This window comes from Chlamydotis macqueenii, chromosome 16 (assembly GCF_036417535.1).
Source record: "Chlamydotis macqueenii isolate bChlMac1 chromosome 16, bChlMac1.mat, whole genome shotgun sequence".
NCBI lineage: Eukaryota > Metazoa > Chordata > Aves > Otidiformes > Otididae > Chlamydotis > Chlamydotis macqueenii.
The window spans coordinates 15,860,390-15,887,855 of NC_141571.1; the positions used below are offsets into that span (position 1 = coordinate 15,860,390).

General features: G+C 63.5%; 1 protein-coding gene across 6 annotated transcripts in view; it reads right to left on the reverse strand.

Annotated features, from left to right (window-relative positions):
- Nucleotides 1-27,466, reverse strand: part of NOL4L (nucleolar protein 4 like) — a 60,165-nt gene that overhangs the window by 1,844 nt on the left and 30,855 nt on the right. For 2 of the 6 annotated variants that reach the window (XM_086760816.1, XM_086760817.1), the window contains exons 5-10: nt 16,847-16,988; nt 5,157-5,428; nt 4,316-4,501; nt 4,045-4,236; nt 3,835-3,957; nt 3,327-3,528 (exon numbers count right to left, since the gene is read on the reverse strand). In XM_086760816.1, the coding sequence (XP_086616942.1) occupies nt 3,327-3,528; nt 3,835-3,957; nt 4,045-4,236; nt 4,316-4,501; nt 5,157-5,428; nt 16,847-16,988 (1,117 nt within the window). Of the gene's footprint in view, nt 1-3,326; nt 3,529-3,834; nt 3,958-4,044; nt 4,237-4,315; nt 4,502-5,156; nt 5,429-16,846; nt 16,989-20,188; nt 20,309-20,364; nt 20,463-22,357; nt 22,520-22,712; nt 22,845-27,466 lie in introns of those variants that run through there. The other 4 variants (XM_086760819.1, XM_086760820.1, XM_086760818.1 and 1 more) reach the window with 4 other exon arrangements.

The following is a 27,466-nucleotide window of genomic DNA, read 5'->3' on the forward strand; positions in this document are numbered from 1 at the left end:
GTTCAGGCAGAGCAGCCTCGCTCGTGTCCATCCTCCCGCGAACACGATCCCCCGTGGAGCCGCAGCTCCCAGACGCTGCACCGGCAGAGAGGGGCTCACACAGCACAAAAGCCCCAGCTCCCGCAGCGGCCAGGGCAAGCAAGTCACTGCCTCGACCACAGCCACCACAAAAGAGAGACTTCAGAGTCAACAGGACACAAACAGCATCCTGCAGCCCGTCCACCCGCTCTGCGAACGAGAGTCTGCGCCACAGCGTGCCAGGAGCTAAACCTGCGCCCAAGGGCACCTGCCCCAAGAAAATCATAGACTCCTAAGGCTGGAAGAGACCTCCAAGATCATCAAGTCCAACCATCAACCTAACACCACCACACCTACTAAACCCTGTCCTGAAACTAAACCCTGTCCTGAAACTAAAACATGGCCTGAAAAATCAGCTGCCAGGTGCTGGTTTTCCCTCTGCGCACGGCGAGCGACACCCCGCACGGGGTGCGTTCCCCGATTTAGCGCGAGGTACCGACACGGAGTCTGTGCCCAGCGCACACGCCGTGGGAGCTCTGCCCTGCCCGGGCTCTCGCACGCCGCCCCGAGCACCAGCCCCCTCCTGCGCAGCCTTAGGTGCGGTGTTCCAGGGGGGCTAGACGGTCGTACCGGGCTGTACATTTCTGTGGCTTAGTCTGTAAATGAAATTAAATCCTGCAAAATTTATCATCAGCCTGATGGGCAGGGATAATTTTTTCTCCAAAGCTGGTCTCTGCTCCACCTCTGTCGCATGTGATTTTTGGCCATGTCATAGAATCATAGAATCACAGACTGGTTTGGGTTGGAAGGGACCTCCAAAGCCCACCCAGCCCAACCCCCCTGCACAGAGCAGGGACATCTCCAACCAGATCAGGTTGCTCAGAGCCCCGGCCAACCTGGCCTGGAATGTTTCCAGGGACGGGGCATCCACCGCCTCTCTGGGTGACCTGGGCCAGTGCTCCACCACCCTCAGTGTAAAAAATTTTTTCCTAATATCTAATCTAAATCTACCTCCCTCTATTTTAAAAGCATTACTCCTTGTCCTATCACAGGACATGCATCTGCCCTCTGCAGCACCGGCCGCGGCTGCCCCAGCCCACAAACCACCCCTCGTGTCGCCACAGATCGTAACCCTGCACAAAGTCACCGAGCTATCCAGCCCTCCAGGACCCAGCGAGCACTGGCAGGCACTGCTCGGCTGCCTGCAGACACACGGGCACAACCACGCGCACGCGAGCGCAGCCGGGGCTGGGCGGCCGCAGGCGGAAGGCTCTGGCAGGGAACCTGGGGCGCAGCTCGGGGAGCGGCACAGCGGGTAAAGGCAGGGAAAACGGGGTTTAGCTCCATGTTGGACTAAGAGAAGCCAAACAAAGTGCAAGAACCTTACAATCAATGAGAAATGAGAAGAGAGGAGGAAAGACGCGCACTGGAGATGCGATGCAGCCACGGAGAAGAGGCAGGTGAGGCTGCAGCCTGGGGTGAGGAGGAAGAGGAGACGCTGAGGTAAGCTCCCGGCTGCGCAGGCTGACGGCGCAGGCGGCGATGCTGGAGAACGGCTTCAGCGGGGCCGAGCTCTGCACCTCCCAGGCGCGGGCTGGGACACCGGGCGCTGCAGCCGCCTGCAAGCCAGGGCGGGGGAGTTCAGCAGCCCCCCGAGGCCAGCGGGGACCCAGTGGCGGCCAGCGGCAGGGAGGGGAGGGCAGCCTCCCCGGGTGGGAAGGAAAGCGTGCAAGGAAAGCAATGCCGGAGCAGGAAACGCTGCGGGAGGAGCGGCACCAGCAGAGGCTGCTCAGCCTGGGGAAGGGGAGGAGGAGGCTCTCATGCGAAAGCAATTCCACCGGACAGCGAAGGCAGCGCAAACCCAGCCTGCTTCCGGGCTCGCCGAGGGGAAGGAGCTGGGAGGGGGTTTGAGCGCGAATCGCCTCAGCTGGGGGATGGAGGGAGAAGCCGCTTCTGGGCAGCAAACGCCTGCAGGCTTTGTGCTCGCGGGAGGAGGAGGCACGGTGCTTCTCGCCAGAGCTCCGGCAGCACGCGCTCACCTCTGAGGGACGGGGCGAGAGCTCGGGCCAAGGGAAAAAAAAATCGCAAAGCAAAGGTTTAAAAATCCACCATGGAGAAGCACAGCACTGCTGCCGTGTGCGACAGCCAGGGCCCGCCAGCTCCTCCTGGGCACGGGCTCCCCGGGGCTGCTCCGAGGGGTCTCTGCACGTTCACCGCCTCGCACCCGGAACCAGCGACCGCGGCTGCGCCGGGGAGAGGAGGGCGCTGGGCAGCGCGGGGGGCAGGGGCGTCCGTGCTGCTCTGGGGAGGAACCACTGCTGCCTCCAGCACGGCTGCCAGGATTAGGCCTCAGCAGCTGGAGGCCGGGGCAGGCTCTTTATTCAGGGTTAAGAAGCATTAGGAAGGGATGATAAGAGTTAATCCCAGACAGGCATCTCTCCGGGCTCCGGAAATCACATCCTTCCAAATCCTGCCTCCTGTCGGGGTGGGCAGGGGCAGGGCAGGAGCCTGGCACAAGCGGGCACGCGAAGGCAGCCCAGAGTTTGCCAAAGGCCCGGCCGAGGACCAGCGCAGGCGCCAGCCCCTCCTGCCAGCGCTGCCGGCAGAGCAAAGCCAGGGGGCTGCTGCCCAGGGGGAGACCCTGCCCCCCCCACGCCCGGTTCACCAGGGTGCCAGGGACCCACCCGGCACCACGGGGCCTGCGGCGCTCGGGCCCAGGCTGTTCCCTCGCTCCGACCTCGGCCAGCCCCCCAAGCCCTGCCTGCTCTCTCCTTCTGCCTTCCCGCCCTGCGGCCTCAGGCCTGTTCCCCCGGCCGCTCTTCCCATGCGGCCCCCAGCCCCCCGCCGCCCCAGGCGCTGCGGTGGACCCCCAGACTGCCGCAGCCCTGTCCCCGTCCCGAGAGCAGACGACGCGCGCTGGGGAACGGCTCATACCAGCACCGAGATCAGCGCAGTGATAGGCGCCCGCTCCCGTTAATCATTAATAGCTGGTACAGATTCTCTTTTTTCTTCAGTGACACTCCTTCCCTCCACCAGTGCCACCCAGACCGTCCTTCCCAGTTCAGTTCAACAATTAACCACCCGCTGACGAGCCCCCATCACCCGCAGGAGGAGAGGCTTTCGGAGCAAATGCGCGGCAACGGCAGAGACGCTGCCGTCCCCAGGCTCGGCGTGAGCCGCAGGAGCAGCCCCTGCCTCGCCCCCCGCAACCAGCTGGGCCGCAGGGAGCTGCCCGGGCACGGGGCGGGCGCGGCGGCTGGGTGGGCTCCCCGTGCAGCCGCGGGCCCTGGCGCAGCGTGGCCACTTACCGTTACTGTGGTTGCCCGTCTGGAGGGAGGCAGGCGGCTGCAGGCTGCCCCCCAGGGACCCGTAGCCGCGGTAGCTGTAGTTGAGGCTTCCGTTGATGTAGACCGGGTCCTGGGAGTACGAGGAAGCTGGCAGTGAATAGGAGGAGTGGGTGATGGCTGTGGCGTCTCTGGAGTGCTGCTTGTCGAGAGCGATCGGTTCGTCCTGCAGAGGAAGCACAGACTGGCTCCAGCGAGGAGCCTGGCCGTCCTGCGCGGATGGCGGGAGGGACGGCGCAAGGACACCCCGTCTCCCGCGGCTGCAGCGCGGCCAGCACAAACCAGAGTCCCCATCCCCACCGGCCTGAGCCTCAGGACGCACCGCGCGGCCCTGCTCTGCAGCCCTCTGACTTTTAGAAAGGCTTTTAAAAATCCTTCGCCGAATTGCTCAGAAACACCTCTCATTTTCTCCACCCCGCCGCAGGACGCTGCTGGCCCCGTCCCTTGCCCACCTCCAGCCACCACACCGTACCTGGGAGGTCTGGTAGATCTCCAGCCGCATCCTCTTGGCTGCTTTCCGCGTTTCGCTCTCGCAGGCGGCGGCCAGGATGTTCTCCGCCATGGCTGAGGTGAGGTGCGGCGGCGTGGGCCGGGTCTGTGGAGACACAAGCAGAGAAGGTGCTCAGGGACCTGCTGCCCCGGGAGCGGCGGCGAGCGGCAGGGCAGCGGGGCGGCCTCGCACCATCTCCATCCCGTTCTTCTTCATGCGGCGGCAGGACTTGAGGTAGGTGCGGATGCGCTTGCGCGCCCGCTCCTGGAACTCGGGGAACTGCCGGCTGCAGGACTCAATGATGGCCTGGATCTTCTCCTTGGGCTGCTTGGAGATGGGAACCATCCGGTCCAGGTTCTCGTCCACGAAAAGGCGCACAAACATCTGCAGAGGAGAAGACAGACGGTGGGAACACCGAGCCGGGGGGCAGGCGGGCTCACCCTCCCCACAGCACCCTCCGTACATTGAAGGCCTTTAGCCTCTCCGGGTCCATCCCCTCCGAGTCATTTATCTTATCGTTGTCCTCGTGGTCGTCGTGGTCGTCGTCATCTTCATCGGCCGTGGGGGCCCTGCCAACAGTCAGGTCCTCGGGGCAGCCGCTGACCTCTGTCTTGATGGAGTCGTAGCTGCCGGAGCTGTACGGAGGGGACTGAGAGGAGACGGGCGTTACAGCGAGCAGCCCTCGCCTGCCCGCCCCGCCCACGCTCCCGAGGAAAAAGCCCCTTCTCCCTGGCTCCCTGCTCCCCTTCCCGCTCTGACATCCCCCTGCAACCCGGGGACACGAACCCGCAGTGTGCCAGCTGCCGCCTGCCCAGGGCACTGAGGGACACGGGGGCCTCAGGGCCCCTGCGGTGGCTGCAGCGCAGGCAGCACAGCTCTGCCTGGCAGGGGCTGCAGCGCTGCCTGACGCTGCAGGAAACGCTGCCCGAACCCAGTGGGAATGGGCTCCAGCAGCGGCGCAGCCGGTCAGGGGCAAGGCAGAGCACGGGGGGTGCTCCCCGGCTCCCCCAAACCGTCCCTCCCTCCCTCTGCCGACCGCTCAGGCCGGTTTCTGTGGAGCAGCAGCAGCCCCGAGGCTGGAGCGTGGCCAGGCACAGCTGCTCTGCCGCAGCGGCGGCGGGCGAGCGCGGCGCTCGTCCTTCCTTGCCCCTCCAAGGGGCAGGAGCCGTGTCCCTGCCTGGCCTCGGGCACCGCACGTGCCGTTGCTCCCACTGCGCCACGCTCCGTGCCCGGCCCCGGCCAGGGGCGCGCGACCACCCCATCCCGCCCAGCCCCGGCAGGTACCACCGCAGCCCACGCCGTACCTCCGCTGTGCTCTTCACTGCGTACTTGACCCTGCTGCGCAGCCCGTCGGCGCTGCAGCTGTCCGACTGGTAGGAAGGGGGGACGTGGGCAGGCGCGAGCTTGTCGCAGAGGTTGATGGGCTGGTCGTCGGCGGAGGCAGTGAAGTCCATGGGGGCCGCCGTGCCATTCCCGTTCATTTCGGGGAAGGTGCTGTCGCCCTGCGTGCTGCTGGAGGTGGAGGGGTTCAGGGTGGAGGAGCCATTCCCGCTGCAGCTCTCTGACGAGGAGTCATCTGCAAGGAAGAACGCGTGGTCACCCCGTGGTGTCCTGCAACCGCGTCCCCAGGGTGGGTGAGCGGCTCAGCCCCGCCGTGGCCCCAGCCTCCCCTGAGCCCGCCTGCGGGACCGCGGGCATGCGCAGCACGGAGGAGCCGCTGCTTCGGAAGGCCCAGCCTGGCCAGGGCTGCCGGGGCCTCACTTGGTCACCACGGGCGATGCCGGGAGCAGGGCCGGCACAGCCACACCGCAGGCCCTGGGATGCAGCAGCCAGAGGGACGGATGCCGGTGCCCAGGGCCGCGGGGCCATCGGCACACGGCTCTGCTCCTTCACTCCCCAAAGCACGCTGGACGCTGCCGTGCCCCGCGCCCGGGCCACCCGTCCCTCCGGCAGGTGACAGTCCCCACGCCTCCGCCCAGGGCCACAGCGCCCGGGCTTGAATAAGAACTTTGGAATTTGGTCCTTTTCGGTTTCTGTTTGCGTTGCAGGGAGGAGAAAGGGGCATTGCCTCTCCCTGCCGGGTCCCTCTCCTCCCGGCCTGGTTTGGGGCTGGGTGCGCTGGGAGGCGACGAGCTCCAGCGCCGGCGGCTCGGGGCCACGCTGCTCCGCAGAGCACTGGGGACGGGGACGGCACCCAGGACAGGCCCGCCTGGGCGGGGAACCGTGGGCTCGTGCAGCCTGGAAGCAGCGTGAGCGGCTCTGCTCACAGCGGGCACGCTGCCCGGCAAGGCTCCTCGGCACGCTGCTGTGGTGAGGGGGCACAGGGCGCACGGACATCCCTCCTGTGCCTCTCAAAGCCCAAGTGACCTCCTACACCCTACATGGACACTACCGCATGTCCCCGTGCCCCAGAGCCAGCCCACCACAGCGGCACGGCCACCCCTTTCCCCCAGCATCTGGACAGGCAGAGCCCACAGCGCGAGGACGCGGCCACAGCGGTGCCAGGCGCGCCCGGCGCGCAGCCCAGCTCCGGCTCCGTTCCTTTCACAGCCCCAGGTCCCGGTACCGTCCCCCTGCCCGCGCTCGGCTCCCACCACGCCGGCCTCGCGCTGTTCGGAAGAACAGCCCGGCCGTGGCAGAGCGCCCAGCCCTGCCCGTGCCCAGCGCCGCCTGCACCCAGCCTCGCCTGCCCGGCCAGAGAGCCCAGCCCGGGGCCAGGCACCACATCTCCAAACGGCTCCGGCCGCTTCCCCTTCCCTCCCCCGCGCTGCAGTAAATCCTTTATTTCATTAGGTGCCTCCGCGAGAGGGAAAGGGCGAAGCACGTGGGGAGCCGCTTCCTGCGCGAGCGTGCGCCGGGCGGCGAACAAAGAAGCTGCCGGCAGCGACAAGCAGATGGCAGTCCCCGCGCTCGGCCCACGCCGCCGCAGGACAATGGGGTCGAGCTGCGGGGCGGCTGTGGCTCCCGGCGCGTGGGCGCCAGGCCCAAAGGTGTGCGGGCCCAGGGCAGCAGGATGGTGCCCAGCCGCTGGCACCCACCCTCCTCCTCCTCCCCTGGCCAACACCCACAGGAAACTTCAACGAGAGGCTCGGCGAGCGCTCCTGTGACCCCGCAGCAGCCCGGGACTTTGTATCCCTTCAAATAAACTGCCTTGAGGACGCTCGGGCACCCCAGCCGACGGCGGGGGCCGGCCGGGGCTGCCACCGCGTGTCCCCAGCCACCCCGCCACAGGCGCCAGCGCTCGCTGCCCAATCTCGCGCCTGTGCCGAGGCTGCGCCTGGCCCCACACACAAGGCCCTAAACTAAAAGGTCCCCACTCGAGTTCCCCGCTCAGCAGAGCTGCCTCCCCCTCCTTTCCCTTGTGCTGATCCACTTATCCGTCCGAGCGATGACCAGAGCTGACCTAATCCCCAGGCTGGTGTTTATGTGCGGGGCGCTCCGGGCAGCATCGCCTCCCCGGCGCGGGGCGGGCTGCAGGCAGAAGCCCTTGCTCCCCGGCAGGGCCGCGCGCTGGCTCTGCGTGCTGGGACCGGGGGCTCTGGGGAGCGCAGCAGCCAGCACTGCCCTGGGGCACCCTGTGAGCCGCCCCTCGGGATCGCCTCTGGCCCCTGTCCCCGTGCCACCACGGCTGCTGGCTCAGCAGAAGGACAGGACGCTGGGGGCACTGCCACCTCCCGTCCCCACAGCCCTCCCGGCCCGGGGCAGCGGGGGCTGCTCAGGGCTCTGTCCCGGCCAGGCTGCTGCGCCTCTGCCCCGTGCACGCCTTGCCAGGGCGCGCAGCCAGACCCACCACCCGCACCCCGTGCCCTCGGCGCGGGCACAGGAGCGGTGCCAGCTCGGCCGTGGCCCTGTGCCGCAGCGGGCAGGTGGCTGGGGGCGCGGAGGCCTCCCTGCCCCTGGGATGGCGGCCGTCCCTCCCCCTGCTCCGCTCTGCGCCAGGAGACGGGGCTCCCAGAGGGAGGCTCCAGCCTCATCCCGCGATGCCTCTCAGAAGGATTAAGGAGAATTATTCCCGTGCACGGAGGCACGAGCCGCTCGCCAGGCCCTGCCATCAGCCCGGCACAGCCACAGCAACAGCGTTGTGCCGCAGCGCGAATCCGTGCCCAGCCCGCAGGGACCTCCGTGCCAGGAAACCCGCGCCAGGCAAGGGGCACCAAGAGAGGCGGCACCCACGAGAATAGTGTGCAGGTGCCCCGGGCACCCCCACCCTGCCCTGAGCACCCCCACCCTGCCCCGGGCATCCCCACCCTGCCCTGGGCATCCCGGCGTTGCTCTGTGCATCGCCCTGCTCTGAGGCATCCCCCTCCTCCCTGGGCATCCCGCTCTGCCCCTGCCCAGCCACCTACACCTCGCGCAGCTCAGCCCCCGTCCCCTGCAGCTCCGTCCCCACCAGCGGTGCCAGTCCCACAGGGGCAGCGCACACCGGGCAGGATCCTGGGGGTCAGGTCCGGACCCCCTGACTCCTCAAAGTCTCAGGTTTTCTTTTGTGTTGCACAAAACACACGCTGCAGCTGCAAACCAGGTTTCTACCCAACACCACCGTGTTATGAACTGTGGGTTTGCTACAGCCCCAAAATACTGAAAACCAAGAGGAAGATGTCTCCAGGAACCTGTCCAGGCGGAATCAGGAAACGGAACAGGACTCTGCCGGAAGGGACCAGCACCTACTAAAAGAACAATTCCGTTTAACCCAAGGATGAAGTAAGTAAATAACCAGGTCTGTAAGCCCACTAGCTACAGATGATTTTCTTATTTCTACATTTTTACAGGTGATGCTCGCCCAGAAGCTTCGCATATAAAGCGGTGATTAATCTGTCCCGTGAGCAGAGAAACAGCCACAAACTCAGATTGTCAGGGGCCTTGGGTCCAGACGGGAACGGCCTCAGCCAGCGGAAAAACGCAGAGGGGCTGGGGAGGGAGCGCTGCTCTCCCGGTTGGCGCGGATGGGACGGCTTTGGGGGGCATCTCCAGCTGTGGCTGGGGCACCCTGCGGCAGTGGGACATGGGGCAGAAGGAGCGGGAGCCCTCCCGCCCTGGGTGCCGGGACCGGGTTTAGGCTCCCGCTCTGCCAAGGGCAGCGGCGGCAGGACGCCGAGGAGCAGCGGGGCAGCGAGGGCCGCGCTCCCAGAGAAGCACCGTTTCAGCAAACCCACCAAACGTCTGGGCTCCGAGCGGCCATCTGCAGGCTCCCGGCAAGTGCGCAGAGCACGCGTAACGAGCCGGGCTCCAGCAGCAGCAGGCGAGCAGGGCCAGGCTGTGCAGCCATGAATTTATTCATTATCAACCAGCACGAGCCTGGTGAGCCCCCCGCTCGCCGCTGGAGCTTGGCTGCACGAGGAGCCCCTCTAATGAGGATAATTGGGAGCCCCCCTGCTCCACCCCCGCGCCCTAATTGAAGCAGATGGAACTGTAAAAACAATGTCACTTCTAACCAGTTTGATCTTTCAGTCAGAAAACGGAATATTTCTTTCTCCTGTTTAATTCCCTGGAGCCAGGGTCCATGGGCCGGAGGTGGAGGAGACCCCGGCCCCACGGAGGGGACGCCGGCAAGGCCGGAGAGCGCGATGGAGGCCACGCGGCGCCCGGAGCACTGCCCTCCTCGGGCCCATGGCGGAGGCCAGGCCGCGGCCGGACAAGCGGTGAGGCCGGCGAGGAGGCCATGGGGAAGCCGCCTCGCGCCTCTGCTGCCGCCTCGGCCTCTCCACGGCGACGCCAAGCCCAGGAGAGCGAGAAGCAAAATGGCTTCTCGGGCCTTGCTGCTGGGGGAGGAGGGGATCAGTCACTTATTAAATGAATTAATCAGGGCTCAGCGTTTTCATTTTGAAGAGGCTGCTGGATTATCCTCGATTTCTGTGGCGCTGGATTTGCGGAGATCAGGAGGGAAGGGGCAATTCCCAACACCTGCTCCCCGCGAGATTTTGCGTCGGGGAAGCGGTTGGGTTTAACGTCTCTGTCGGCGAAGGCCACCGTGCCGCTCTCCAAAGGCAGAGTTAAAGATGAATGGGGCAAATTGTTCCTCCTCCTGTCACATCTCCAGAGCGGAGACAAAACCTCTTTTGACTCAGAAAACAATGAGCTTATGTAAGAGCCAGCGGCCCACGGAAACCTCGCCGAGCCCTGCACCGTGCGGTGGGCCAGGGGCCGCCCAGCCCGCCCGCGTCCTGCCGCGGTGGGAGCTCCCGGCCGGCACCGGGGCGGCCGGGCCCAGCCACCGCCTCCCTGCACGGCCTCGTGTGCCGCGGTCACCGCCGGGTCCCATCGGTGACCTCGCTGGGCCACCGCGGAGCCACCAGCCGCGGCCCTGCCTGCCCACGGCTAGCGGGGCAGTGGCAGAGGCCGACGCTCCCGCCTGAGGCTCCCCACGGCGAGCGGGAGGGCAGAGCCCCGTTTCAGCCCGTGGCGGCACCGGCACCAGCCAGAGCCGTACACCCAGCCCGCGCGCGGCTGCCAGGAGGGCGCAGAGCATCCCACCGCCGCCCGCCTGGAACAACAGCCAGGAGGATGAAAAGTGCCATAAATTATTCACTCACAAAAGAGAGGAGCAGGGGGAAGAAGGGGAGGAGGAAAGCCTGCGAGGAAGGGATACTCAATACAAATTAGAGAGACCGAGCGGGAACGGGGGCCCCGCGGGGGGCCGCGGCTGGGCGGCAGTGCCGCGCTCATTAGGCGCGGCCGGAGCGCGAAGCCCATGCTCTCCAGGCCCTGCCCAGCTGATTGCCTGCAAGATGCACGAGAGAGACACAAGAAATGTCACCGGGGGCCACGGAGCGCTGGGGCCGGCCAGCGTCCAGTTAAGGCGCTCTATTTCCTGCCTTCGTTCGTTAACGCAAACCTCGTTATGTCCCAAAGTGTCCGCCTTCGGCCCTCCCTGCTCAGGTCCCTGCCTTCGACCAGAGCCCTCCACGAGTCAGACATCTGGCAGGGCTGGACACAATGCGTGTCCGCAGGCGAGCTCGGCCGGACAAGGCAGCGCTGTGCGGCCGGCTCCCCCTCCGGCGGCATGAAAGGTGCCCCCCGGTGCCATCTCCCCCCGGCTCCGCTGCCCAGCCCGCAGGAGCGGCTCCCTCCGGCAGCGGGACCTCACTGCTCCGGCCCCGCCACAGACGTCTTCCCCTGCACCAAAGTTCGGCAGCTCCGGCTGCAGAAAGCAGCCTTGCCACAAACGCGCCCTGTCACTTGGTTTCCCTTCTCCTCCGGACCCCCGTCCCTCCCACCGCTGCTCCTCCGGCCACCTCGCTGCTCGAGGGCTGCTTGAGCCCTCACCAGCGGTGAGGAAGGCGGTGGTGCACACCAAGCCTCTCCTGGTGCCACTGCCGCTGGCAGCCACTGGATCCTGTCGCAGGGAGGGCACCCGCCACGGCACCGCGCTGCCCGGGCGCTGCCTCTCCCGGTGCCAAACAAACGAGCTGGGTGGCTTTGGGGAGGGTCCACGCTGAGCCGGTGTCTCCAGCCCAGACCTGCTGCCAGAGAGACCCCGCTGCTCACCCCCAGTCCTTTGGACAGGATGGAGCGGGGACCAGCCCCAAGGCACCGTGCGCTGCACCCGCCCCAGACAAGGGACGCGCTGCAGGGCTCACCCCGCTGTCCCCCCTCGCCCCTTCAGCTGGGGGTGCTCAGATTTGGGGAGGAAGGTGGGGGCACAGGCAGCACTGGCTGCCCGGTAGCCTGGTGATCCTGCTGCGGACCAGGGAAGAGCCCCCCCAGATTCTGCTCCGTGCACAAGCGGGACGAAGCGACTGACTCGGCAGCGCCCGCAGCAGCCAGGGAGCCCCAGCCGAGATCAGGGTGACGGGCCGGGGAAGGCACCGCGGCCCCGCCGCGCTCGCGCTGCGCTTCTCAGCCTTGCAGCAGGGAAGGACAGCTCTTCAAAAGACACCCAAAGGAGGGGTTTGTCGCCGGCGAGGGCCTTTCCTCGCGAGGAGCAGAGATGTCCCTGGAAGAGGTGATGGGGAACAGAGCCACCCGTCCGGGCCGCTCACGCAGGGCAGGGACAGCATGGCAGGGGGACGCACCAGAGGGAGGAAATACAGGCCTAAGGAAAATAAGATGCGGTCACGTTGAGCTGGTTTAAGGCCTGAATGCTGGTCTCAGTCTTGTTTAGGCCCTGAGCTAGAGCTTCTGGGAGGGTGAAATCCAACACCGCTGCAGGCAGCCCTGAAAGCGGTGAGGATTTTGCAGCCTGGGAAAGGCAAGGGTCCCGGGGCCTGCGGACCACCTCTTGCACTGGCCAGCGGCCAGACGGCTGTCTGCGCGTCTGCTGGGCCGTCCCCGCTGCCCGCACAGGCGCGGTGTGTTCACCTGGGGCAGGGCTGGGGCTGGCTGGGGAAAGCCTCAGCGGCGGAGGGGAACCGGGAACCGCGCGACACCCGATGCTGCCCGCGGTAAACGACGCTGCCACGGCTAAGCGAGGGGGCCATCGCCCGCGGTCGGGCACCAGCTGTCGGGGAGGTGCAGGTGTGGAGCGGGGCGTCACGGCTGCCCTGGGGACAGAGCCTGGCGTGAGGCGGGTGCACGGGGTCCCGCGGGCAGGAGCGGAGCTCGCTGTGCGGGCACAGGCCTGGCTCTGGTCTGCGTTTTGCGAGAGGGACGCTCTCCTCCCCAGAAAGCGCCCTGCTAGGTCGGTGGTGTGGGGAGCACAGCAAGGCGCAGCGCATCACGGGCATCTCGCCAAATAACGGTGGAGTGACCTGGAGCTGCGGGACGCGTACCACCTGGAAGAGAGACGGCTGTGCCGGGACAGCTCGGTGCCCAGAGCAGCAATGTGCCGCACCTGCTCCCAGAATGGCATCCTGGAATAACGCCTGCCTGCTCGTCCTTGAGGTCCCTCCTTGGGGCACTCCTGAGGGATGTTCCCAATGCCCGGGAGCCTTCCCAGCCAGCCGCCTCGCGGGACGCCCCCGAGGAGCACATGCCTGCGCAGTTAAGTAGGTTAAGAAAGTCCTTTCTCCAAGGTCTGGATTAGCCACTGCTGTTCCAGGCAGAACGGGCTCAGCGGGATGCTGCCAGTCAGGCGAGGACTGCAGGCAGGGCCCTCGGCTGGAAGGGGATCCGACCCAACACGGTGCCATGAAACACCCCCGCGCTTGCCACGCAGCAAAAGCAGATCTCACACCCAGGAGCCTTTCCCGCTCTTCAGAAGGACCGGGCAGGGTGGGCTGAGCGCTGCTCCTGGGGATGGAGCAGGACGTACGGCCAGGGACAAGGCAAGAGGTATCCCATCAGCAGGCAAGATGGAGGTGTCTTCTACATTCTTCTACGTCCAAGTGCTTTGCCATGTCACCTACACGGGGGCTCAGGGTCCTGCTGCTGCTTTGTTTTCATGGGCATTGCTCTCACTGCCAGGTCACAGCGTCCCCACGACGAGAGACCCCGCTCAGCCCCCTCACCAGACCGAACCGGGAGATTTTGTGACGCTGCACTCGCCTGTGGACGCAGACGGGCTCTGAAAGATGGAGAGACCCCAGCCGCAGCCGCTGCAGCAAGACAAGGCCTTGTGCTGGGACCTGCGCTCAGCTGGGAGCGGGCATGGGACACCTTCAGGGATAGCGATGGGCACAGAGGACAGCACGGCTTTCAGGGTCACTTCGCTGCGAACACAGGCTGGCTCCCACGGCCGCACCCCTCCAGGATGTCCTGCACAATAGCCCCGCTTCAGCAGCAAAGGCTTCGTGTTGATCTTGCTGTCGCTTTGGGCAGCCGCCGGCTTCCTGCGGGCACGAACACTGTGAGCAACGTCCGACGGGGAAGGGATGTTGCCGGGAGCTTCACGTTTTCCGTGCTGGGGCCCGCAGGATGAGTAACAAAGGAAAATGGAAGGAGCGAGCGTGTGCGTGTCGGCATCGCTGCTCAGAGCTGGCCGGTGCATCCTGCGTCCCACCATGCGCCTGCCAACCCAGCAGGAACCCCGGCTCTGCTGCCGACGCTCTCCCCGCGGTGCCTTCTCTGTCCCTCACCCACCAAAGCCATTAGGGCTGATTTGTCCTCCCCGCTGTTCCAAGGGCTGACGCTGGCTACAGCATGGCTGTACTGGGCCAAGGCTTCCGGGCACAGAGACAGAAGAGGTGTTGCCTTTCATCCTAGCTGCCTTTTAGCTCCCTGAAGATTTAGCAGATACCTATGCATCAAAGCACGGGAGGACGGTTCCCCGCTCTCCTGCCTCTCTGGATTTCACACCGCTCTGCTCGTGTGCCATAGGAGAGCCCTTGCTCCTCCCAGGCCTCTGAAAGGCCTGGAGCTGCTGCTTTGGTACTTTAAACAAGGCTTTTTTAACAAGCGTGTCAGACGATACTGCTCTCCTACCAGGCAGCTCTTCATTAAAACTTTATACTTCAGGAAGCCTTTCACAGAAGACACACTCCAAGCATCCTTGCCTGTTGAGCAGCAGCAGGCAGGAGCACTCAGTAACTCCGAAGGATTTCCAGAGGCAGGAGAGTACTGAGTCCTGCACAAGCTCCCCACCGCAGGAAGCGGTGTGCGACCAGACCCTGCTGCAGCGCCGGGATGCTCAGAGCTGCGCCTGGCCCGGCTGCAGGGGAGGCGCGGGGTTCGCTGCGGCACTGGCCATATCTCCCAAAGCTGCTGGAAGAAGGCTGGGGCTCTGTGGGGCTGCTGCACGGCACGGTGGACAGCCGAGCACAGGAGATGTGGATAAACATCCAGCTTTGGCACGGAGTACTCGACCAGAGCCCCTGGGCTGCCCCAGCACGGGTGCTCTGTGTGGGGCACCTTGACCAGCTGGGCTCCAAGGAGCACACAGTTCACTCACACTCGTTATTCACTTTTAGGTTACTTCCTTGGGAAAGTCCTGCATGTGCACAGCCTTAGCACGCCAGTGTGAACCCAATAAAATACATTTGCTTCCAAAATAAAGAGCTTTCACAGGTCAAGAGAAGAGGAAACCAAAGAGCGCTCAACGCCGATTCACGCGTATTCCCTTCCCCACACCAGTAACCTCCCTTTCCTCTTGCGACGCGCTCCTCCTCTGCTCCACGCTCCTCTCCTCCAACCACCCGCTGCCCTTCTGGGTCGCCTGGGCCGCTTCATCATCCTCTTCCCTTCTCCGCCCCGTGCGTGCGTTAGCCCTGGGCGGGAGCACTGGTGCGGCAGAGGGACTGACGCGAGGCCTTTCACCCCAGCGGCACTAGCCTGCATTTTAGAGCTCCGACACAGGACAGGGACATCCACCGCAGTGACAGAACCAGACTCCTCTTTTCAGTGCCACAAAATACCCGCTGAAGTACGACAGCCTGATGGAAATCCCAATGCTTGGCTCTACTTGAAGGGTCTTGTAAGTCACCTTGGGCTTGGCTCGCTTACTCTTCAACTCCATCACTTCTGGTCTGCCAAAGCCTACCTGGCTGGGCCTTCCGCCGACCCCGGGGACAGCCTGGGACATGCGTGTTCCTCGCAAAAAGGAAGGGACTACTTGTGCTTTATTACTCACCACTGAGCCTTACAAAAGAAATTAAAGCAGCCACGAAGGGCCTCAAAGAGGACACCTCTTTCTGAAGGAAAAACACAGGGCATGAAAAATGGGAAGCATTTCCTAAGAGGGCAGAGAGAGAGGACTTAACTGAGAACATCTTGATTTGCCTAAGTACACGAGCCCCTTATTAAATTACTGTCCTGTTGAATAACAGTGTTCAGCAAAGGGATCAAAACTGTGTCATTCTAGACTGTAAATGAGACTTGGGAATTCAGTGGTGAGGCAAAAGACAGAGCCTGAAATGTCCCGACGGGAGAATGGCAAAGTTCGGGGGACACGGAGACCCAGCCCGGCCACGGGTGTGAGAGGCAGCGCCTCGGGGCAGAGCTGGCAGCCGCGACAACGAGCCGAAAACCAAAGTCCCAAAGAGCCGAATGCTTGAGCAGCGGCGGTACCACGGAAGCACCCCCTCCTCCTGCACGGGCACAGCCCCACTGCCAGGCGGGGACGCGGTGCAGCGCAGGCAGGTTTCACATCCTCACCAAGGCTGCCTGACGCCGGGGCTGGTGCCCGTCAGTTAAAAACTGTAGTTTCTCAAAACTGGAGATTCACAATAGAAACTGAAGAGCCACAAGGCACTGGACTGAAGAGAGCAGTGTCCCTGCTGTCCCTGCCGCTGGCCACACAGGCAGCTAAAAGCCACCCCGGGGAGACCCGCCAGCACAAAAGCCCTTTCTTTCCCCTGGGGTGGTTTTCCAGTCCCCGTTCTTAAAGAAGCACTGACCCAGCCCGGGTTGTCCCTCAACATCTCCGCTCCCTTCCCACTCTCCCAGCAGCGGCCAGGCTGGGGACAACGAGAGATTCAACCTCAAGCAACAGCCGGTAACAGTCCAACCACCGAATCCTTCCAAGCATCACGGAGATGAACTCTGACCTGAACTCGTACTTCTACCGTTTATTTACTTGCTCTTTTCCTTTAAACTAGTGTGTTTCACAGAAGTAACACGCCACCTCTCTTCACCAAACACCTCCTCCAACCCAGCCCATGTGTGCCACCTTCAGCCCCTTCCAGCTGCCCGCCCTGCGTGAGGAGACACCCACGCCAGCACAGATTTTGCAGTTCCTGCCCAGGGACCAAACGTGCTGCCTAAGGTGCCGCTTTCCAAGAACAGAAAGCTGCGACCCGTATTGCGAAGCCTTGGCATCCTTCCTGCGGCGGGGCAGCGCGCAGCCCGTGGGTCAGGACTGACAGGGCTCGCCTCATCGCGCCTGGGGAACTACAACCTGACGCCTTATGAGAGGATTTGAGGACCTCTTTCTGGCGGAGCTGGGAGCCAGGGCCCTGCACAAGGACCACCAGCTCCAAGCTGGAGAGGGTCCTGGCTGAGGGGGAGCCCAGAGGCTAAATGGAAAAGACTGGGAGTCGGCGCTGCTTCAAAGCCTGTGCTGATATGAAACCCATCCTACAGGTGGGACATCTGATCAGAAAGAACTGGTTAATGTTTAATCCGTCACAAAAACATCCTGTGGCAGAGGCGCAGAGCGCTTCCTGCCCGCTGGGGCACTCACCGTCCTCCTGGCCGTGCAGGTTCTGCGGGCTGCGCATGCTCTCGTCCTGGCTGGGGCTCAGGCTGGAGTTCAGGTGCTGGTCAGCTGAGATCCATGTGGAGTCGTTCATATCAAAGTCCTCGCTGCTCACCGATGTCTCATCCTGGAGGCAAGCAGGAAAGGGTTAACTCGCTGCGCCGTTTTCTTTCCTCCTTTCTCTGGATTCAACATCTCCTCACCACGCGCCTTCCTAAAAACAACCCTGCTGGCAGCCCTTGCCCCCCAGGAGCGCCCGCTGGCCCCCGGGCGCTCCCCAGGGCCGGGCCAGCAGCCCTTCCCTCCGGGCTAGGTGGCTGCCCCTCGGAGGCTCTGCTTCCTGCCTGAAGACGTGCCTGAGCAATGGCACTGTCTCTAATTGAGGACAATTAGAAAGAGCTCGCATCCTGTAGGAGCGGATGGCTGAGCCCTGGAGTTTACCCTTTAATCTCCCTCCACCCCAGCGCGTTTCTGGTGAGGCCGCAGCGCGTGGGAGCTGAGGGCGCAACTCCGTTGAAACAGCTCCGTAAAACATCTCGGGCTTTTCGGAAATCAGATCATCTGCTGCCGCAGGAATCGCCAGAGGACCGGCGCCGGCGGGGCAGATCGGGGTAGCGGCACCGATCCCCAGGGACCTGCCCGGCCTGATGCTGCAGAGGAGGCTGCTGGAGCACAGCCCTCCGGCCCTCTCCGAAGGGAAATCGCCTCTGCTCCTCGAGCAAAAACGACGAGGAGCACCTTGGGAAGGGGCTGGGGGAGCGACGTCCCCAGCGAGGCAGGGACAACCCAGCTCAGCCACCCGCTCCTCGACGGCATAGATGACATTCCTCGCTCCCACTCCTGCAGCTGAAAGGACATTTTCCCTTCCCTCTCTCTCCCTTCTCACTAACCTTTACAGTACTTCAAGACACAGCCCTTGGATCGCTTCCAGTGCCGGAAAGGTCAGCCACAGGATTTCAAAACCATCATCATAAAGGCAGCACTGAGATCCTGAATGAGAGGAGGGGCTGTGGGACCTCCCTGGGCTGAACCCTCCCAACGCGCAGCTCCAGAGGAAGCAGATCCGTTCCCCTACCAGCGCGGTGATCCCTTTATCTGCCTTCCTCTCCCCGCTCCCCTCCCAAAGCCACGGGCAGACACTGCAGCCAGAGCCCTGGGGTGCAGGGGAACACCAAAAATGTTTCCAGAATCGCTTTCAACTGTGCTTTCCCCTGACTGAAACATTTCAAAGGCTTGTAAACTCTCTGCTCTTTTTTTTTTCTCTCCCAGCCCTGAGATAAAATACAATCCCCGCTCCCTTTCCTTGTAAGAAGCAATTGGCAAGCACCCCTCCAACCCACGCCTGCGCCTCATAAAAACTGCCCTGTCTGGCCGCCGCTGCCTGATAGTTTTTATTGTGAACAAACAAATGTCTTTAAAGACAGGTTTGTGCTTTTCCTCCCCGCTCCTCGTCCTGCAGACACATCTGCTGGCTCAGGGCACCCGCCCCAGCCCGCTCCCTCCATGTGCCTCCCGGGGAGTTTCCTGGAATTTACAGCTTCTGAAACCCCGCACGCAGCGACGGACGGGGCTCAGCAGCCCCCCGCCCGCCGGGACGGGGACACCCCGGCCCCCGGCCCCACCTGCGCTGCCAGCCAGGTGCCCCCGTGCAGCCCGTGCCCGGGTCAGGCAGAGCAGCCCAGGTGGGAGGCGTGGCGGGGCTCGGGGTCCCCCTGCTCAGCACAGCACCGCTGCCGCGCCAGCCACGCAGCGATCCTGCCTCTCCAGAAACTCCATCTTGCACGTACAGGAACAGAACGGCAAAGGTCTCCCTGTTGCAAACTATAAATAGTCTCTTCATTGTAAGCATTCGCGAGGAGGCAGCCACCCTAATATCTGGCCTTCTTCACAGGGCTTACCCAAGATTACTGTCAGAGCTTAAGAGACAAACGCAAATGCCAAGGTCCTCGCTGCCCACAGCCTCTCACCTGCTCGCGAGGAAGAGGAGCCCTGGGAGCCACCACGATGTTTTCAGAAAAGCGTCTGGTTCAGGCGCAGTGTCCGAGGGGGACACCAGCCTCCGCACCGAGCCCGCAACCCCGGAGGCAGCGCGCTCTCCACGCGCGGTGGCAAAGCGGTGACACAAAGGCCGCCTCGCACGCACACGCTGTGTGAAGTGCTTTATAAATGTGTACAATTCTCTCGAGGTGCAATAACATTTGCCTATTATTAGAAATGCTCTGGGTATCAAACCAGAAACTGATAAGCTAGAAATGACTCAAGTCAAACAAGGCCACCGCACGTTCACGGGTCCGGGATCCAGCCACCAGCAGAGGAGCAGGCTGCTGCTGGGGGACCCTGCCCGGCGGCTGCGGCCCCGCGCCCCCAGCGTCACCCCCTGCTCTCCAGCCAGGGCCTGCTGCTCTTCAGCGCTCACGCCTTTGGTTAAAACACCACGGGAACAAACTGGGGCGGCGCGCAGCTCCCGCAGCACAGCCTACCCCAAGGGAACGCAAAGCCAACCACGCACATGGCATCGCGGTGAACCCTCCACGGCTGCAGGGAACGGCCAAAGCTGGCGGTGGGAATGGCTGAGAGAGCATCTGCAGCCCCCACAGCTCTGCCCACACGATGGTGCCCCGGAGCTCCTCACACCTTTGTGCCTCTTCCCTATAGCAAGAGAAAGGCCCCGACCTCGAGCGTGGCTCCAGCCATCCCCACCACTGGGGCTCCGGCATCCTCCACCGCATCCCTCACTGCCCGCTGGGAGACCAGAGGCCACCAGCAAGCTCACTCCTCAGGACGCCCCTTGGAGACCAAAGGCTGAGCGTTGTGACCTCCTCGTGCTGCCCGCCAGCGCCAGTGGCAACGGCTGGCACTGCCCTCCTCACGGCAGGGACCATCCCAGGGATGGGAGGCCCCAACAGCAAGGCCCGGAGCGCCGGCTGCCCAGCCACGGCCCAGGAGCAGCCCCATTTCAGTCTGCCGGGGTGGTGGGACAGCAGCACCACACACGTCCCGGCGTCCAAACACGGGACACCAGAGCGGGATCAAAACCCGAGCCCTGAATTTCCCCTGGATGCCAACAACCTGGCTGAAGGCTGAGCCTCGAAGCAGGCTCCACCATCCAGCCAAACAAGGAAGCGTTTCTCAACCGCAGCAACAGCTACGACTCGGAGCAATACGGTAAATCTAATCTACCCTTCCACCCTCTTTTGGCTTGCAAGTCAGGCAGCTCATTCTTTTTCCTCTCTGGGTTCTCAGGAGAATTCTCTCTGCTAATTTCTTCTTTCCTGTAAACAAACTTCAAATGAAACTTTCATTAGAAAACAGAACGCAATCCATTACCAGTGCCTGTCTCAGGACCGGCCACCTTTTCCCAGTTCCACGCCACTCGCGGCACAGACGGAGGCGACGGTGGCTGCCCCAACCAGCCAGCCCAGAGCCAAATTCCGAACCCCGGCGCTGCCGCCACCGCCCTCCTCCTTCCTGCCTTTCCCAGCTCTCCGGAGAGATCTCCTCACCCCGCAGTAAAGTCCCATCGCTTTGTTTCCAACGTTCAAGGGATTGAGCGATCAAGGGTCAGGCAACGTGCGTGCAGCTCCACTTCTGCGAGGGGAAGTCGGATCCTGCTGGTGCATTCACAGGCCACACCCAAACATCGGAGCAGGGCTCCTGGCACCGCGCAGGGTTTGGAAAACAACATCCTTGCTCCTCTCCTTATCTACAGTCCAACATTCACAGCTGCTCTGCAGACACTCGCAGCCCACATTTTCTGACCAGCACAGGCAGACGCTCGCATGTGCACGACTCGCGCTCAGCATTTCTGTCCCACTTTCCATTCACCAATCTTCGGGCACCGCGCGTGCACGCATCTGCCGAGCCTCTCAACTTCCCTCCGAGTTAGACAAGTATTCTTCCTATTACAGAGCTGGAAACCCCGGTACTGACAGCCGCCCCGGCTGCTCCAAGAACACGGCGAGCTGCTGGCAGATCCATGAACACAACCGAGACCTCCGGGCTTTAACTGCTAGACAACATCTCTTCACCGGCGGCTCTCCTTCCTGGAGAACAACCTCCCATAGCGCGGGCCGGAGCAGGGCAGGGGGGAAGCAACTCTTAGAACCGCATCTCGTAAATATATGCAAGGCTATCGGTAACCTGCTTATTTTACAGCCAGGCTCAGTTTCTCGGGGACTGCTTCACAAGTCTATCTCCAGTCCCTCACACGCTGTGCCTCACACTTTAATATTCCGGGCTCCGAGTCTCAGGACGGTTTATTTTTTCTCTTTGAGTCCTTTTATTTTAAAACGCGTCCTTCCACGCCACAGCCTGCTATCCTGATGGGATTTCCTTCCGCGGAGCAGGAACCGAGGCTGTGTGTGCTGTGCAAATCTCCCCCAGCCTTCCCACCAGAAGCAGCCGTGTTTTGAGAGTCAACAAAAGGCAACGCGTGGCCGCCAGCCCCCCGGAGCAGCTCCGCCGTCGTGCCAGCCATGACCTGCCCGGCACGGCGGCCCCCAGACCCACCAGCTTGGCCGGGGCAGCGGCGCGGGGCCGAGCTCTCGGGAAGGCCACCTCATCTCCCTCTCAGCAACTGTTTAAACCCAGCCCTCGGAGCATGCCAAGAAGGTATTGAACCAGATTTGACCCTAACTTAACCAGTTCGGCGCAGAGAAAGGCTTACTAATGGAAGATGAAACGCTCCAGGTCAAAGATTGATGCTGCAGCCACAAGCCACGGCGGTGGTCACCGCTCCCCGGAGCCCGAGCGGCCCGAAGCAGCAGGGCGTGCGCTGGCTGCGGTGGCAGCGAGCTGTGACTGCGCTGCCTACTCGCCTGTGCAATTCGCCCACCCAACAGAACATCCCCAGCGCTCTTTGTCAGGTCACCCGGCCTCCTCACGGACTGCCATTGCTGCCGGGCTCCGCGGGACGCAGCTAAACCCGGTGTTTGTCAGTTCCAAACACGGGCAAAGAGTTCACGCGAAAGGCGAGCGGCAAATGGAAGAGGAAGGGAGGCTCATCTCCTCCTCCCCCTCCCCCTTCCTTAAGAGCTCTCCTTCTGGGAACCCCCCGGAGCGCTCCCCCCACCCCAAAGCGGGGGGATGCTGGGGGGTGAAGGGGGCGGCCCCGGGCCGAGGTGGGGTGGGCACCTGGGCAGCCGGGACCCCCGCACCCACCTCCCCCGGCACCCGAACTCGCTCCCAGCCGGGCAGGCGTTCGCTTTTCCACGCGAGGCGGGGACGGTGTCGAGATCCCCGAGAACCGCGCGGGGCGAGGGGGCCGCGAGCACCGGGAAGGGGGGTGCCGGGGGGCCGGGGGGTGGCCTTGAGCAGCCGGGGGTCCCCCTGTTTTCCCCCGGCGGGATGCGGTTCCCACGCGTGCCTCCCCGCAGCAGGACGAGCGTCCCCGGTCCCTGTCCCGCCCCCCGCCCGCAGGTAAATAAAAACCCCCGCCACGGAGCCCTGCCCCGCGTGTGCGCGGGGCCGGGGATTGACACGTAAGTGGGGCTTTACCTCCCGGGAGGCGGCTGCTCCCAGCGCGGTCCCCGCCCGGGGCCGGCGGCGATGGCGGCGGGGCCGGTGCCCGGGAATTGATGGGGCCGGAGCGCTCCCGCCGCCGCCGCCTCCTCCCACTTTCTTCTGCGCTTTTGTGCTCTTCCGGGGAAGGGGGAGCCGCGCCGGGAAGGACGCGCCAACCCCCCCACCCCACCCGCGACCCGCAACTTCCCGGGGAAACGGGGCGGCGCGCCCGCTCCCCCCCCCCCCGCCCCGCCCCGCCCGCCACCCCCCCCGCAGCCGCGTGGACCCCCCCCCGCCCCCTCCCCGGCCCCGGTGCCGGTACCGGAGCCCCGCGGGGCCAGCCGCCTACCTGGAGCGGGGCCTGGGGCCTGGCGGCCTGCGCCAGCCCGGCGGGGAGCGCGGGGCCGAGGGCCGGGGAGGGCCGGGGAGGGCCGGGGGGGCCCGGGCTGGCGGCGCTCGGAGAGGCTGACAGCCAGCTGCTGCCCGGGGAGAGGGGCCGGCGCTGCGGAGCGCGTCACTCCCGGCCGGGGGGGGGCGAGCGGGGCCCGGCGGAGGGGGCGGGGGAAGGGGAGCGGGGCGGGCGCAGCGGGCGGGGGGCGCGGGGAGCCGCGCCTGGAAGAGCACATTGTGAGGGGCGGGCGGGAAGGAGGGAGGGAGGGGAGCGCCGCGGGGGAAGGGACAATGTCCAGGGCCGGGCGCCTGCTGGAGAGCCGCGGGAATGCACGGCACGGCTCAGATCGGTACGGCTCGGTAACGGCACGGCACTGCTCAGATCGGTACGGCACGGCTCAGATCGGTACAGTATGGCACGGCTCAAATCGGCTCGGTACGGCACGGCCCGGTGACCGGCAGCCCGCCCGGGGACCTCCGGCTCGGCACGGCACGGCACGGCTGAGATCGATTTGGATCGGTACGGCACGGCCCGGTGACCCGCAGCCCACCCGGGGACGCCCGGCTCGGCACGGCCCCGGGAGCTCCGGGCTGTGGCTGTGCCGCGGGGCACCAGTGCCGGGATGCCGGCTGTCAGTCCCCGGGGCGCGGGGTGGGCTCCCCGCAGCCCTCTTGTCCCGCACTCGGCGGGTGCGGCGGTGCCCGGGCCTCGCACCCCCCCGAACCCTTTGTTTCAGGTGGTCCCGTGGCAGCACGGGAGCCGGAGAGGACCCCGCTCCGCCAGCAGCTCCGCGGCCTCGCAACGCCCGGCCTCGGCTGTTGTCACACCCGCGGCTCTTCAGGGCACCTGCTCCAGAGCCAGGCTGCCCGCCTGGTCCCCGGGAGGCTGGGGATGCTGTGACCCCGCTCGGGGCTGGGGATGCTGTGACCCCGCTCCAGGCGGGCAGCGTGCAGTCCTGGCACGCCCCCGGACAGTGCCCGCTCGCAGGCAGGGTCCCCGGAGCAGCGGATGGGTGCTCTCCCACCTGGGACGGAGATCTCCGCGATGGGCATCAGCATCTCGGCATCCCCCTCCCCAGCCCATCTCGCGTCTCTCGCTGTTTAACGGTTACAAAGGGAATTTTTAGGAAATAAACCCAGTGTAACGGATTCAGCAGCGGAGCCTGCGGTAGGCCGGTGCCAGAGCCGAGAATGGGAACGGCCACCTTCGTGTTCATGGCTTGTTAGCGCGGGTGTCCAATTATGATGTGCTCTGCTCCGGCGTTAACCACCTCACTGCCAGGGAAAGCGTGCGAGGGAGGATCCGGGGCCGGAGGTGAACATGGGTGTTGCTCGGTTTGGCGTTTCCATCTCCTCCAGGTTGATCTACGGAGCCAGAGGCTGAAGGGCGAGAGCAGGGCCCCGGGGCCTCCTGTGCTCCCACAGGAAGCGGCCGGCCGGGAGGGCAGCGGGCTGCGAGCCCCCCACCGCGGGGCCTGCTCTGCGCTCACTTCCAGCTCAGCGGCTGCTGCTCCTCCCTGAAGCTAAAATAAAATCCTGACCATTTAAGGTGAACAGGAGCCTTGCCTGGACCTCAGTGCAGTGGGCTCTTAACCCCTTCCCGTGGCGGGGCTTTGTTTCCTCCCTCACGCTCCCTTCGGCTCCGAGCTGGACCAGCGTGAAGCCGGATGGGAGAGCAGGGCCCGGTGGGAGCGAGGCGCCCGCCGCTCTGTCCGGAGAGCTCGCGGGGACACAAACCGGCCCGGGTGCGCGTTAAAGCACAGTCACCATTCTGTGCTGCCTCGCCATGTGGACACTCTTATTTTATACTAAGTGCCTTTGTGTGGGTTAGGTTAATCCACTTTGGAAACGGATTAACCTAAATTTCACATCGGCAAACTTAGTCTCCAGCAGCCGCGTCCACACAGGCAACGAGGGAGGAGCGGCAATTCCGCAATCGCTGCTGGGCAGGAGCTTCTCCCCGTGCAGGGGAGGGTCCCGACCCCAAGGGGGGTCACCGCCGTTCCAAGTGGGGTCACGAGCCCGACAAATGCCATTGTGCCAGCGCTCGGGGTCGCGAGGCTGAAGTGGGGCTCACCAGCGGAAGAGGGGCTGCCCCCAGACACTGCTGGGGAAGCTCTGGGAAATGGCACGGCAAGCTCCTTTCCAGTGGGCATTTTTCGGATTCAAATTATCTAGGGGGAAATAACTGGCAATTAGATCTAGAATTGGTAATAATAATTCATCAAGTTGTCAGGAACAGAGGTAAGTGCCTTACGGGATTACATGTGAAAAACCCCACCATAATAAACCAGTACTACTGTTATTATATTATATCTATAATATACATCAAATATATTATTTATAAGCTGCTTCCTTGCCTCTGTTCATTACTTCTGGTCCCTGCAAACCCCTTCGCACGGACACGGAGCTGCCCATGCAGAAAACCTGGGGCTCCCTGCCAGGCTGTGCTTGCCAGGACAGGGTCCCGACGGGTGCCAGCAGAGCCCGAGCTGCAGGTCCCGAGAAGAGCCGTGATGCTTCCAAGGGCATCGCTAACGACGCCTTGACCTCCTCTGTCGTCATTTCCTAAGGCAAGGCTCCGCAAGAGTACCGGGGCTGCTGTCAAAGCCAGGAATAAACTACATTTAAGGCGCTGCAGGAGCTTAATTGCATAGCTGTGTTGTTGCCGAGTGTGGCACAGGGAGCTAGCGGCGAGAGCCGGGGACTGCGGGATCCGGCCAGCGCGCCCGAGGAGCACTGACTCACGCATGACCTTGTGCGAGTCACTTGATGTTCTTGTGCCTCTGCGAAGTAGGTGAAACAACAAAGGGGACCTCCTGCGCGGGGTCCTCCGTGACCATCAGACCCTACGGGGAACACACATTAAAGTGCCCCTGTCAGGGGTGAGGCCACAGGGGGGCAAGAGGGGCAGCGCTGCAGGAGGGCCCCCGTCATGCGGCACGAGGGGGAGACGCAGCTTTTATCACCACTGTATTTTAACTTATCTGGCACCCAGCGCAGTCAGGAAAAAAAAGGAGAGTAAAGATCTGGGAAACCTTATTACAGACCAGATCTGCTGTGGGCTGAGGGCTGTGTTCCCACTTCATCCTGGTCGCTCCTTCTGTAAAAGCAGCAGCTGTCAGCATCTGGCACACGCACGAATAAAAGGGGTTTTTCCCAGGAGCCGAGACCAAGAGATGGAAAGGAAATACAGCACAGAGATACTCCACGGTACAGCAGTCACTGCCACGGAAAGGAGCAGGAAAGGAGTTGTTACCGGGGATGGGACTTGCCTTCCTCTGGAGCACAGGGAATGGGTGATTGAAGGGACGGGTCAATCGCGGTCAAACATCCCTAACGTTTCTCGCCAAAGCCTGAACCCTCAGCATCGGCAGGAACGCCCGCACTGCGTTACACATCGAGGATGACCCTCGCCGCTTAGCTCTCGGCCACCCAAGCCAGAATCCAGCCCACGTACACAGAACCACCACTACACCCATTTTTGGCCATTCTGGAGCCATACCGCGCATTTCAGCATGCGTTTTCGCGAGTGAAGCTGACTCCTCAGAGACAAACACGCTCCTTTGTGCACGCAAGGCTCACGCCGGGGTCCTGGGAGCCTGTGCAAGCAGGCAGGGTGCAAGCCTGCCCGCGCAGGTTCAACAGCAGTGGAAACAAAAGCAAGTACACGACTCAAGGTTAAAAAGCTGAACCACACAGCCTCATCTTCTATAATAACGGAAATCATTAATAATAGTTCGCGCTCTCAAAGTAGTTGCCATCCAAGCTCTTGAAGAGCTTTATTAGTGAGCGAGACCTCAGAAGTCTCTCCAAGGTATTATCCCCTTTTTAGAGGGAGAAGGCAATTAAGAAACAGCCATTTGTGTGACTTGATCAAAGCCAGCACAGAGCACGCCAGCACCCGAGCCTGGGAGACAACGCTGAAAACCCCACCGACACGAGAACTTCCACAGGTATGGGATAAACGTAACAGGATCCATGAGACTATTCCATAGACATAAAATGCTTTCGTCACCATGCGGTACGGGTCTCCACTTTTTCCTGGGGATGTTCCCTAGCCCCACTTTACAGGACCTGATCCAAAACTTTGTTTCCAGTTCTACTGGGAACAGCCGCCTTTGATCGAACCCGTTACCACTCAGGGAACAGGCCACATCTCTCCTCACCAAGTAGGGGAGGTTCTCGGAAGAAATGATGAATTCAAGAAAGACATTGCGGTTCCTGGCCCTGCTCGTTCACTGCTCCCAGAAACAGGCTCGGCAGCTCGGCTTCAGCAGGCCCCTGGGACCACACCACTGGGTAAGGCACACCGAGGGGTGGGTGTGCGCGGCGCAGCGCGACCAGTCCCGACGACCCACGGGTGGGCCAGCCCAGCGCAGCAGAGCCCGGCTGCGGCGGCCCAGCTCACGGCTGGTGGGCCATGCCCTGCTCCTGCTCCATCCCGCCCGGCCCGCACCAGCAGGACAACCGCAGCTCCACCGAGAGCGAGATAAATTTCTAAACGTCCCCCCGCCACTCCTCCAGGACCTTAGCTAAGGTGCACAACATCACAGGGAACCCAGACTGGGAGAGGGACCAGCTTCTCTCCACCCGTGCACAGCTGCCAGTGAGGAAAAGGGACCAGACCAGTCACAGGTGGCAACCAAACACACCTGAGCAGTTGAGAAGGACAAACTGTGCCAGCATCACTGGAATCTGGCAATGCCGCTT